We start from the raw sequence: 13,932 nt of genomic DNA on the forward strand, positions 1-13,932 counted from the left end.
TCAATCTTCAGAGTACACGGGCCGGGAACATACTCATAGGTAGGCGGCTCCACCGGCGCCTTATCGCCAGACGGCTGTGAAGAAGAAGCTTTCTCCTTCTGAGGTAAAGTATTTGAAGTTTTGGCCATTAATATAAGAGAAAGAAAGGCAAAAGAAGATGAAAAGTTGATGACACCAAACGCTGGTGTAGATGGCTCTGCAAGCGGCGAAATAGAGAGAACAGGTAAGAAAATTTGGAAGAGTGAAGACGTAAAAGTGGTAAATGTTAGATAGAGGGGTTATTTATAGGCTTGCATCGTGGCGGTTCAATATCAGAGGTGGCCGACCACCGTCTGACATGTATTAAATACCTTGAAAGACTAAATCGATGGAACAGCTATCACATACGTCATGATCGAGCCCTGTGAAAACGTCAGCTTATAACCCGATCGAACCGTCGAAAATCATATCGATTCTCACCACATCCTTACTGAGAAACGAGGGGACTATTTGTATACGGTCGAAATAGATTTCGGCCTTCCTACGTTCGATCGAGTTCGAATGGTAAGCAAACGGAGAGGGATTTTGGGATGAGTTCCGAAGACAGTACAAACGAGCCTCAAGTCCGAAGGCTGATCGAGGAGTCGGCTCGATACTTTTATCGAGCCCGTGACCGAATCGATCCGCAAGGCATTGCTTCGAGGTCGGAAATGCGCTACGCCCACCCCGAAGGTCGAACTCAAGCCAAAATCGAGGGCTCGACCCAATAACGAGTTCGAGCCAGTATCGAGCTCACAGACAAGAGTCGTTACAACCGCACTAAGGGAGAGAATCTTGGCGGGAATCGAGGAAGAGACAATTCATCATGGGTCCTCCACTATATGCTTTATTTTATTATAAATAAAGTAGGATCCCTCTATTATAAAATAGGGAATCTTTGTAAGCATAGACGGACCGAATACACTGTAACAAAAGATCACTTCTCATATTGAAGGATATCTCCTTGTGCTTGTTTTACTTTATCTTATTCATTCTTTTTGCTCACTATTCCCATTCTCATAGTCAAGAATACACATATTTCTATCTCTCTATACGATTTGTATCAAATTGTATCACATATCCTTAGAACCATATACAAATTTAACGTTATCTGATTTTTCGGGTAAATAGAGTACAATTTTTGTTCTTTGTTTACCTTCCTTTTCTTTTTGTGGGATAAAAATTGAAAAATAAATAAATTCAAGCTTTGACTTTTTTCATCCTTTTTTAATTTCTAATTTTCAGAAAGTGCAATTTGCCAAACATCGAGAAGGAATGCTTAGAGTGAAAACTTTGCTCTGGGTTTGCCTTCAGTATAATCTAAAGGCAACTATTTACATTGTCAGGCACTATTAGTCCAACCTCTCAATTATATTGTCCGCTTTCCTTCTATTGGCGAAATCATGATTTTAATTAAAAGAGGTCAAAATATAATGAATTAGACCCACGAAAAAGTCATGAGGTGTCAATATAGTATATATATATAAAATTTATTTAATTATACAGTGTAATTTTTCGACGAACGAAATATCCCTTGAATATATGCGGATCTGCCACTGTGTCTGGTTTTAAAACGTATAACGAAAATTTAAAATATAAAGAAGTAGACCCAGGAAGAAACCAAGATATATATATATATATAAAATAAAATTTACTTAACTATACAATATAATTTTTCGAGGAACGAAACAATCCTTGAATATATGCAGATCTGCCACTGTGCACGATTTTAAAACGTATAACTAAAATTTAAATGTCAAATTGCTTATGGTGCTATATTGGTGTAAATTAGAAGTTACACTCACAAAAAACATAGTGTAGTTATTACTTTAATATAAAATGATGGCCTACAATGTTGTTTCTTGAAGATAATAGGTGTCTTATCATTTCCAAACAAGGGCCAAAATATATTAAAAAAGAATAATGAAGTTCGATGGAGTAGTATAAATAAAAGGACTTTTCAGTTATATATCCAGTAACCACCTTAAAATTCAAGCAACTACCAAGCAACTTCCGTTCCTGGCATTTTTCATTCCTTTCCCTTTTGCTTCTATTCATAAGCTTCCCCTCTATTTTTGTATACGTAAATAAGTCCACATCCTTATACACTGTAAAAAGTACACTCTAAATACCAGTTAAATCAAGTGCATATGTCAGATTTCCGGCGAAGCTTTCCGGTAAGCCGGAGAGCTAGGAGCACAGCACTAAAACCGTCGCCGTCGGGTCATCGGAGGTATACGCCTGTGCCGGGGAAGCGCCGATCATCAAAGCAGCATAGTAGGTGTTCCAATTGTAAGACACTAGAGAGATGTAAATCAGAGCCTTGTATTTTGAAAATTGGAGTCATTGACTTTGACGATGATCTCGGCCGGGATGTGACGGCGCCGTCGTTAGAAATCCTTTTGCGGCCACAAACTTGTTCGGACATATTCTGGTCTCCTGATTATCATAATTCTGGATCTCCGCAGAGTTTTCAGGTACTTTTTTTCCAGAAATTAGGTAAAGGTATTTTCGTTGTTCGATCGGTATATCAAAAGGACTGTTTTATTTGCTTGCGCTATATATTCGTTGATATTTCATTATTCGAGGTATTACTTGTTTACATTTTTTTGTCTATATTCATACTATTTGAGTTTAGCTTAGAAAATGATTTTTTCTTTTTAAAAAACTAATTTAGATGTGGTTATAGTTACCTGCATAAAAAGGAAATATTATCATTAGTGTAGCATTTGTTAGTTGTTACAATCTGTTTATTAACAAAATTAGTAAATTCATCATTACCTGAGTAATTACTCTTTGGATTGGCCTATTCAACTACTAATTAGCTAACCTTACTCCAAATATTCATTTGGAAACTTGGATTTGGTGCATGAATGATTATTGGGATAAGATTATTGTGAACTTCTTCTTATATAATTTATATTCTATGTCGAAAATAGTGAATTCAGTTAAACTCGTTGCCTCTATTCTCAACCTACGGGTTAAAAGCGAATCTTACGAAGTAGGCCAACCCTTGTTCTGAACCTTAGCGTACTTACAACCTTTCTTGATATCTAATATTTGTAAAAAGTTCGTGCAGTACGGGTATGAGAAGGAGGCAAAAGTTGTGGTTAATGTGACAGTTGAAGGTAGTCCAGGACCAGTGCGAACCATGGTCAAGTTGGGATCAAGTGTTGACGAAACAATAAGACTTGTCATAGACAAGTATAGTGAAGAAGGCCGCACTCCTCGTCTTGACAAAAATGCTGATTCATCGTTTCAATTGTACCACTCTTACTTCAGTCTTCAAAGTAAGTCCTAATTACACCTCAAATTTACTATAGCCAAATTCTGGAAATGCTGAGCCTAAGTACAAATTTTGATACCTCCTAAAATAAATTGATTATGTATTCTTTCAGCTGCATCTTTAATTCTTATGTCCGTCAAACCAAACATGTATAAAATCTTAGGGAATGAAAATTTAGCAGATGAGTCTTGCGCCTCTCCTCTCAAGATTATACAAATTAACATCTTTCATCCGCAAACTACAATTGTGACAATATAGGATGATGTTTGTAACTTAAACAAATGATATGAGGACTAATATTTAATGTACCTAATGTCATGACTGGTATTTAAATAATCTTGGAGTATAAACCCTTTCTTTGTTGAAAGGTCATTCTCCTGTACGTGATGTAAGGTTGGCTGATGAAACATAGAAAATTGTTAAAGGGTGTCAATTTCATCAAAAAAATTATACTTCTACTGTTTAGTTGGGTAAACAAAATTATTGTTATGTATATATATTAGATGTTGATTTTTTTTTATTTTTTCGTATGTATATTCTTTTATATTTTGACACACCTTAGTGAAATTTTTAGTTCCGCCACTGTAATTGGCTTGCATAGTAAATATTTATTTGGGTTGTGATATTGAAGAGTTAGTAAAAGAAAATGTTTGTATGTACAGTTTCCTCTTTGTCCTGTCTCGAAATGTCATGTTATATGTCAAAATTAACAATTAAAGTGGTGTAGCTATTAGTAAATTTCAGCTTGTGATTTAGCTTTTTTCTTTCAAAAGATAATATATGTAATAGATTAGATTTTAAGTTCTATGCACGGAGAATGTGAAACATTTCCACAATTACATCATTAAAATCTAATTACATTTAAATCTATGTAAAAATCATTGTCTAGTAAGCTAAAAAAGAAAAGTAACCTACTAAAAGTAGTTGAATTATATATATTGATGGTGTAAACATTCTTTATATTATAATTTTCCTTTTGTTTTATTTTTCTTTTTCACTTTTTCCTCCTCCTTTGATAATTTTCTATTTCATCGATTTAGGCTTGAGTAATACAGATGTGATTGGAGATGTTGGAAGCAGAAGTTTTTATCTTCGAAAAAGTAATAGTAATGGAAGTAATGGAAGTAATGCAAGTAACGGAGAAATAGCATCAGAGATTGCTCCGGTTAAGGCAAATTCCCATCCACTTGTTGTTCCCCTTGGATTCTTTGGTCGCAAGATAAATAAAATAATTAGAAGATCATGTAAGCTATGGAAAATCCTTGGTTGCATGCAGTGTTCGGGATGACTCGATATTACTACAATAGGAGATGAATCCAGAATTTTATATTAGTGCGTGACTTATACGTACTACTATTCTATGATAGAGTAGCATGAGTATTAGATTTGCTACTCAACTTAAAAGAATTTTAATATATAATGTTATGAGAAGAGATAGACAATTTAACGTGTACTCCTGGATTTGGTCAAGGTGCACAAGTTTGTCCTAACACCAGTGTACCACCACATAACGCATACGGAACACAAATAGGCCGAAGGGTAAAATAAGTATGGCTTGAATGTCAGCTACCAATGTTTACGTAAACTTTAGTCTCCATAATCTTCTGTAGTTTAAAGATTGAGTTGTCTCTAGACGAGTTTCAATTTTACCTTTTCAAATATCGGGTGCAAGTGACATTTTTGACATTAACTTTATTAGTTTAATTTATTTCATTATACATTCAAGTGGTCTAAAATATCTTTGTTTATAAAATCTGGTGGTCCAGGTTAGGTCGGATAATTAATGGGCGTCCATCGCTAATTATAACATTTGTAAATGAAGGCCAGGAAAAAAAGGGATTAGCTGTAAACTTGACTACTACACTCTTAACTATATTTAAGATGTTAAGTGTGAAACAGATCTTTATCGGAAAAATTACTAGTCAATTATTTCAACAATTTGAAAAGTTTAAGAGCAAGTAATAATTTAGCAAAACTTGAGGGGACAGAAGTAGAGTGCAGCAGCACCAGCTATTTCCGAGAAATTTCGCGGCCCTCAACATAGTACAAATCCATCAACTAAAATGATTCCATATGGCCATATATCTGCCAAATTTCATTATCACCAAACCCCTCCATTTCTTACGTAATATACACTATCCGTCCAAACACAAACACATCTCTACAATTCCAGAACCTCGTACTAATAAATATATAGTTTATGTCTTTATGATATTAATTCTATAAACTGAATTATCTATCTTCAATCCATCGCTTTATTTAAGAAAAAAAATGGCGTCGTCCCTATCTCCAGTAAAGCGTCGTGCTAGCACAGTGCACGGCGGCAGAGCGGCGCCAAGACTCGCGGTCGCACATACAAATCCGGCCGTAATAGATGTTCGGGCCGGAAATGTGACGACGACGAGCAGTGCTCGTGAGAAGCAACACAAGTTAACGAAACTGTTGCTGAATGTGAATATTCAGAATAGTTTGGGACCGGTGCATGTGGTGATATCGCCGGAGAACACCGTCGGAGATTTGATAACGGCGGCGATTGAGATTTACGTTAAGGAGAAGCGGCGGCCATTGTTGATTAGTAGTGATCCTCGGTGTTACGAGCTTCATTACTCCCAGTTTAGTTTGGAGAGTAAGTTTCAGCCACCCATAATATATTGGTAGTATTATTTTTAAAGTGAACTTTACTTCTATATATTATCAGTGTAAATTTTTTACAAGTGAAATCAATAACCTGTAAATTAAAAAAAAATTACACTATTAATATATGCAAGTAAAATACTACTTCTTAAGGTTGATTATAATTAAATTGAATCTTGTACTCCAACAAAAAATAAGTATGTACGATGCATTCATCGTACATACAAAAATAAGTATGTACGATGCATACAAAAAGAGTGCAGTTGATTGTCCTAATAATTTGGATCCTCTGTATGCAATGTTAATAGTTCGGAAGTGAGCCCTATTTTAGTTGTTTACTATACTAAAAATATATTTTTACTTTAATTGTTTGCTATATTAAATCAAGAGAAAGACAATATTTTATTTCTTGTTTTACACCGATCATTAAATACTCATTTTTAAAATTATTTCCCAAGACTTTTGAAATGTTATCATTATTAGGGGTTATATGATAAAATATATATTACAATTATTATTTTTTAATGGGCTTAAAAAGTTCGAAGTGGACAAGTAAAGTGGAGTTGTTATTAACGGAAATGATTAACTATTAAACTATTGACATTTAATTTGGACGAAAGCAACGAATACAGTTGTTATCAGGATTAGTTTCAAAGTTTTTGTGGTTTTGCACTTGTGCATCGTATTCCATGTATGTGTCCGACTGTTTTCCCTGCAGCTAACGTGTAATGAAGACAATCTTTTGCACGTGTCAAAATTGCATAGCCACATGGTTACGTGCGATATATTTACTTCGTTTAAAGATCTCGGTCGATTTTGTTTAAGAATTGAGTGTTATTTGTGCTTTAGTTTAACTCTATTTGATATAACTAAACCATTAAGGCGTATAGCTTAATTAGTTAAACATGACCTCAAACAATCATGGTTTGTTAAAATTTTACTTGCATGTTTACATCAACACATATTAAACATACGATGGGTAGGTGATTTAACAAAATGAAAATAAAGTTAGACATCTCTATAACGACATCCCTATATAACAGTCATTCACTAAAAAAGCCATATTTTTTTCGGAATCGATCTTTATATTATGTTATGATATATATTCTCTATAACAACAGTACTTCACTATAATAGCCAAAAAATATCGGAACGAATGAGGTTGTTATAAAGAGGTTTGACTGTATATAATTAACCATAATTAGGTGAGAAAAAATTATATGTAAACACATGTCATATATTTATTAATTTTATGTAAATTAATATTAAAATTTAAAAACAAAACGGTATGATTTGCGTAAAAACGTGGCATTTTCTCAAAACTCGTTTATACAACAACAACAACAACAACAACAACTACCCAGTATAATCTCACAAGTGGGATTTGAAAAGTGTAGGATGTATGCAGCCTTACTCCTACTCTGTAAGGGCAGAGAGACTGTTTCCGATATACCTCGTTTGTACACAAGCTTTGCTCCATATATAAATCTAAGAAAATGAAGGTGTCATATAAATGGCAATATGCCAATATTATTAAAACCTTTGATTAGCTATGTTGACATGTCGTGTATACGCAGGTCTGAAGACAGAAGAGAAACTGGTGAATTTGGGATCTCGAACTTTCTTTCTTTGTCCAAAACCAAGCAATGCTGTCAAAGCAAAGGCAACACCAAGATCTCCACTTCGGTTAACAAAGCTCATGGATTTCGTTTTATAACTTTTTCATATTCTAAACTACTACAGTAGCCTTTTTGTTTTTGTTTTTTCATTTGAATGTTGTCACCTTTCCCATTATTGTCGAAATTGAATGTGCTAAAGCATGCTTGGGCTGAGTTAAAAATTTTCATTTAATTTTCGATCACTTATCAAACATTTTCTTGATATAGTTAATTAGTTTTATGCCAAAAAGAAATTTACAATTGATCTAAAATCAACCTGTCTCACTATTTTATTTCTTTTTTTCTTCCAAAAATTTTGACGGGTCAATTTTAGTTTATTTACTTTTAATAAATTTTAACAGGCGAAATACATAAATAGCCTCTTTAATTTGTCCTCAACTATTAGACACTTCAAATGAGTCCATTTTCAGTTAGATATTTCAAGTGACTATTAAGTGTTTCAAATAAATACCCGATCTAGTCAACCCACATCGCGTGTGATACACATTCGAAAATAATTTTAAGAACCAATTAGTATTTGACACGTGGCTAAACAATTAAAAATAAAATTAATAAAAAATCAGAAAACCTAATAAACTAGTAAATTACAAACAGCCACCACCAGTACCCTATTTCTTTCTTCTCTCATAACTATCCCACCCTCCAATCTTCTTCTTCGATGACCCCTCTCCCCTTCTTCATCGCTTCCCCTTTTTCCTTCTTCAACTTCTCTTCCCTACCTACCTACATATAACAAAATACACAATCTTTTAGTCCAGAAGATAACTTAATTACATAATTATTTGCCTTATTGGTAAGTTGAATCAGATTTTCACATAATTTTGCCAGTGCTTCTTTTAAGTGCCCATTATGGATAACATCATTGTGCTTCATTTCTTACCGTGCCGCCGCCGATGACACTAAGCAGAACAAGTGAAGCTTCGCTACCAGTTGCTAAAAGTCAATTTAATTGGACCATGAAAAATTTCAAATTGTAGCCTCAAAAGGGAATTGGAGAAGGTCGATTGCCGAAAATGGGATTGAATTATTATGCATGATTAGTGACATTGTTATGGAGTGGTGGCTGTTATTATTTTTTTTTTTTCAAGATTCAAGGAGAAGAGGTGAATTAATGGCGGAAGGTAGAGTGGTGAAAGAGCTACAGATATTCCCGTGTTTAGGTCAAGAAATTTGGTGATGGAGATGATTTGTTTTGGGAGTAAACTGGAACTAAATTGGGAAAATTAAGAAGGCAGTGGGATCCACATTAAAATTATGGTGGAGATGAATTTTTCGGTGAAGAAATTGGAATTAACATGGGGGAAAATAAAAAATCATGGTGGGACCCACAAAGTTTAATCTAAAAGAATAAGGAGAACACAAAAACACAATAAGCTCACGCGCTCAAATTTAGGTGAAACACACTTGATTTGCCATGTCATCCTAAGGTATCTACTGGGCATACTTTTACCAAGCAGAAGGTGTCCAACTGAAAATGGGCTGTTGGAGTGTCTGACTGGCTGGTAGTTGAGGACAACTTAAAGGGACTATTTATGTATTTTGCCTTTTTAATAATGTCACTTATCCTACTGATCCAACTAATATGGATTTGGATCCCCTCCTTTATAGAATCTCTCCAATTTTACCGGTGCAAGTCTAATTTAATGACATATGTCATTTTTCAAATCCAAAGGTCAAGACTAAATCAATCCCTAAACTATGGTTAAAACTAAATATTCCTATAATTTAGCCTTTTCTTAAATGTAGAATCCTTTACTTACGGGGATATTGGGATACAGTACAAAATCAAATTCTTTCATGGATTTTTTATTTTTATTATTTTTCATGAATCAAATCTCCAAATTGTTAAACTTTTTTCTCCCCAAATTTCAAATTCCTTCAAATGAGATATTATTTTCATAGGCATCATAACTTTTTTATTTTCACAGGGACATTTTCATTTTTGTTCTTCCACCTTTTTTTGTTTTAGGAAATTAAATAAATATTTTTTTTGTAGTAGGCAATTGGTTGCATTGATATATTTTTTTGGTTGAAGTTAATGTGAAGAAGAAATAAATGGTTTCATCTTTTGTTTTTCTTCATTCTCGCGCCAAAGAATCGTTTCCATTGAAAAGAAAATATTTTTCCAATCAAAATAAAATTCCCAGCAAGATTTTCGAATAGTTGATTTCTCTTTCCAATTTTGATACTAACCCAACAAGAGAATGTAGTTCAATCATGGTTTAGTCTAAATAAATTTTGGCCCTTGGATCTAAAAGATGACAGATGTCATTAAATTAGACATGCACTGATGGAAATGGAGAGATATTATACCGGAGTTGAGCCAAATCCAACTAATATACCAACTGCAAGGTGGGGATCTGTTGTTATTATTATTATTACATGAAAGTATACATTTATACAAAATTTTCCCAACTAATATACCATCTGCAAAATACAAAACTAACATGTTTGAAACTTCAAGTTAATGGTACAAAACTACAAATCACCAATCAGATTTTTTAAAAGCTTATCATACTTCACTGATGTGAAGCCTAAGATCAAATTACGTGTTGAACTATCTTATCAAGTTTTTTTTTTCCTTTTTCTAAACAAATGATACACAATGAAGAATAGTATAATTATGCAGTCTGCCAAAATATTTGAGAATCAGTGAGCTGCAACTTGAGCTAGCAAGCTCATCAATGGCGGAAGCTTCAAGAGAGTATTCAGAGGAGTTGAGAAGAAAATGATAACCGCCAATCTTATTATGTCATCAATCCACTACCTATATACAAGCAGCCAACTAATTAACCAACTAAGATAATTATACAGCAGCTAAGCTACTGACAACTAAATATAACAAACTTCAACTAACTAAGCCACGTGTGTGTGTGTGTGTGTGTGTGTGTGTGTGTGTGTGTGTGTATATATATATATATATATATATATATATATATAAAATAAGACTCTTTTTCATCTGCAAGGGTGAATAAATATCAACCAACCATTATATATATATATATATATATATATATATATATATAATAAGACGGAACAAGCTGCAGGGTGCAGAATATTGAGCACACCAAGCTTACCTAGAGGATGCAAATGTTGAGCTTGGCTCAATCCCTTAGTGAGTAAATATGCCAGTTGATCCCTGGTGTTCACATAAATAGTCTTGACCATATCAATTTTGATCCTTGTCACAGATAAAATGGCAATCAATTTCGATATTTTTGGTACGTTCATGGAAGATGGGATTGGCAGCGAGCTGAATGGCTGACTTGCTATCACTCAACACAGGGATATGAACGTGAATAGTGACACCCAAGTCCTTGAAAAGGCCAAGTAACCAAGTGACTTCTGCAACTGCTGAAGCCATACTTCGATACTCTGCTTCAGCAGAGCTCCTAGAAATAGTTTGTTACTTTTTGGACTTCTAGGAGATAAGTGAATCACCAAATTTGACAACATATCCAGTGATAGACCTATGAGTGTTGGGGCAGGCAGCCCAATCAGAGTCACACCAACAGCTGAGCTCATTTGTAGAACCAAGTTTCAGCCAAACACCTTCGCCTGGTGAATGCTTAAGATATCTTACCACTCGAAGAGCATATTCCCAATTAGATCTCTTGGGTTGTTGCATGAATTGGCTAAGTGTCTGGATGGCATAGCAAATGTCAGGTCTAGTGATCGTAACATACATGAGCTTTCCTATAAGTCTCTAATAAGGCCCAACATCAGGTAGTAGTGAATCTTCTTTGGCACCTATTGCCTTGTCATGTCATACAATTGTGAGTTTTAAGTTGGAATCCATAGGAGTAATGGCAGGCTTGGCTCCACTAAGTCCCAATTCAGAAACCAGCTCAAGCACATACTTCCTTTAGTTCAAGATAACTCCAGACTTAGACCTCAACACCTCAATGCCTAAGAAATATTTGAGTTTACCCAAATCCTTGAGTTTGAACTTCTGATGCAAGACTTGTTTTGCTTGATTAATTAAGGTTTCACTACTGCCTGTAATTAGCAAATCATCCACATACACCAGAATCACCACAATATCAGCCTGCTTGCGCAGAGTAAACAAGGAGTAGTCATGACTGCTTTAAGAGAAACCTTCTTCTAATAATGCATATGTCAACTTAATGTTCCATTGTCTGGATGTTTGCTTAAATCCATATAATGACTTGAGCAACCAGCAAACTTTTTTCCCCCCCTGCTTCCTGAAGCCTTCTGGTAATTCCATGTATACTTCCTCACATAGATCACCTTGTAAGAAAGCATTATAGATATCCATTTGATATAGAGTCCAGCCTTTTGAAACTGCTAAGGCAATCACTGATCTCATTGTTACCTTTACCATTGTTCCAAATTAATTTTTTACCATTTGCAAGAAACTTTTGATAGCAACTATTGCTTCTGATTTAAGCTGCAATAAGTATACCCATGTGTATCTACTAAAATCATCCTTAACAGTTAAGAAGTAATATTTTTTATCAAATGTAGCAACTTTGTAAGGTCCCCAAAGATCCATATAAACAAGAGACAATGGATATTCAGCTCTAGACTCACTAGTGGGAAATATTAGTCTAGCTTGTTTAGCCAATGAACACACAGTACATTTATTCAACAGTTCATTATTTACAAGTCTTCCTAATCCCATAGTCTTCATTGCTCCAGCTGAAGGATGGCCAAGCCTCATATGTCAAAGACTGCAATCTCCTTCTGTTGTAGGTACTGCTAAACCATGTATCTCTTCTTTATTGATGTCTCTTGTTCCCCTGTATATGCACAGTCCAGTGTCTTCTCTACCAATCCCCTTCACCCTGCTAGTGTAGAGATCCTGAAACAATACAAAATCAGGGAAATAATTCACAGGACATGAAAGCTGCCTAGTTAACTTGGAGACTAATAACAAATTGAATTTGAAATCAGGAATGTAAAACACATTGTCCACTGCTTCTCTTCCAAATAGGAATGCTTGACCAATACTGAAAATCTTAATTTTATCCCCTGTTGGAAAATGAACTTTGTCCTCAGATGATTTCTTAGTCTTAGGATCATCATTTAATACATTTTCAATAGTTGCTATGTGGTGAGTTGCACCAGAATCTATGATTTAGTCTTTTGTAATTGTGTGTGATATTAAACTAACAGCCATTCCTGCCATGTTAGCTTGACTATTTGCTTGACTATCACTGGTTTCTTTATCCAGCGATCCTAGAATCTGCTTGTATTGCTTCTCTGTGAAGTATGGTCCCTTTTCCAGCAAGAGTGTTATGCAGATCACTTCCTGAAACACTTTGTGCTGAAGCAGACGCATTATTAGCAGCATTAAAAGGCTGTTGTGTACCACGACCAAACTGCCCTCCAAGATTACCACTTCCACGACCATATTGGTTCCCAGCATTGTTAGTATTAATGAACCTTTTCTTCCCCTTAAAATCCTCAGGGTAGCCAATGATTTTATAGCAATTTTCTTTTGTGTGGCTTTTAAGTCTACAGTATTCACATTGCTGAAATGGTTTTTTACCTTTGTAATTCTGATTATTACCAACTTGCATAGCAATTGGATCAGTTTTATCACTCGTAGATCCTAAGTTAGGAGCATGCTCTGACTCATCCTCAATTACCATAGCATACGCTTAGTTAATAGTAGGATCTTCAGATTTCAACAAAATATTCCTTCTAGCTTGGTCATAAGAGTCATTCAAGCCACTGAGAAACTGCAATAACCTTTGTTGCTGAAGATGCTCAACATACTCCTTTGAATTAGGAGCAGGTACTAAGGCATCATATTCATTCCAAAGGCTTTTTAGCTTAGTGAAATAAACTGAGACAGAATCAATACCTTGTGACAAATTAGTTATGGCTCTATGTAATTGAAAAATCCTCATGAGATTCACCTTGTCAAATCTCTCTCTCAAATCTTCCCAACCAAGGTGTGCGTTATATGCATAAGCAATTCCACTAAGAAGCTCTGTGGATATAGTGTTCATGATCCATGAAAGAACAATTACATTACAAGTCTCCCATTGTTCCTGCAATTCTGCCGTGTATGACTCCTTGGTACAGGTACTGTCGTACCCCGTTTTCTCGCAAAAGCAGGCATCGACGTGTGACAACTCTTTTAAATGGATAAAAGAGAAGAATCGCCACCTAATAATTTTTAAGGTGCGATAGGGCACTCTTCGAGGTCCACAACTATTCGGGTAAGGGCTCAAATTACCTCAAAGAGAAGGTATTAGGCACTCTTCGAGGTCCACAACTATGGGTCCCGTCCGAACTTTAAACTATTTGGATTACGTGATTAGGCTAGGTGATCAAATAAAC

General features: G+C 34.9%; 3 protein-coding genes across 4 annotated transcripts; 2 read left to right on the top strand and 1 right to left on the bottom strand.

Annotated features, from left to right (window-relative positions):
* Window positions 1-1,935: 1,935 nt before the first annotated feature.
* LOC107781254 (uncharacterized protein At4g22758) lies at window positions 1,936-4,743 on the top strand. Of its 2 annotated transcripts, none has more exons than XM_016601938.2 (3): window positions 1,936-2,495; window positions 3,089-3,308; window positions 4,345-4,743. In XM_016601938.2, exons 1-3 carry the CDS (start codon window positions 2,169-2,171, stop codon window positions 4,590-4,592), a joined length of 795 nt encoding a protein of 264 aa, XP_016457424.1. In that variant the 5' UTR covers window positions 1,936-2,168; the 3' UTR covers window positions 4,593-4,743. The 2 variants fall into 2 exon arrangements, with proteins under 2 accessions (XP_016457424.1, XP_016457431.1); XM_016601945.2 differs by having other exon boundaries at window positions 1,948-2,495; window positions 3,098-3,308.
* A 471-nt stretch (window positions 4,744-5,214) lies between these two features.
* LOC142177526 (uncharacterized) lies at window positions 5,215-7,793 on the top strand. The gene is made up of 2 exons (XM_075246526.1): window positions 5,215-5,930; window positions 7,516-7,793. The coding sequence occupies exons 1-2, from the start codon at window positions 5,576-5,578 to the stop codon at window positions 7,653-7,655; spliced, it is 495 nt and encodes a 164-aa protein (XP_075102627.1). The 5' UTR covers window positions 5,215-5,575; the 3' UTR covers window positions 7,656-7,793.
* Window positions 7,794-13,244: 5,451 nt separating this feature from the next.
* Window positions 13,245-13,598, bottom strand: LOC142177375 (uncharacterized). The gene has a single exon (XM_075245857.1). It carries the CDS (start codon window positions 13,596-13,598, stop codon window positions 13,245-13,247), a length of 354 nt encoding a protein of 117 aa, XP_075101958.1.
* Between the last annotated feature and the right edge of the window lie 334 nt (window positions 13,599-13,932).

Source organism: Nicotiana tabacum, chromosome 23 (assembly GCF_000715075.1).
Source record: "Nicotiana tabacum cultivar K326 chromosome 23, ASM71507v2, whole genome shotgun sequence".
In the NCBI taxonomy this organism is placed as follows: domain Eukaryota; kingdom Viridiplantae; phylum Streptophyta; class Magnoliopsida; order Solanales; family Solanaceae; genus Nicotiana; species Nicotiana tabacum.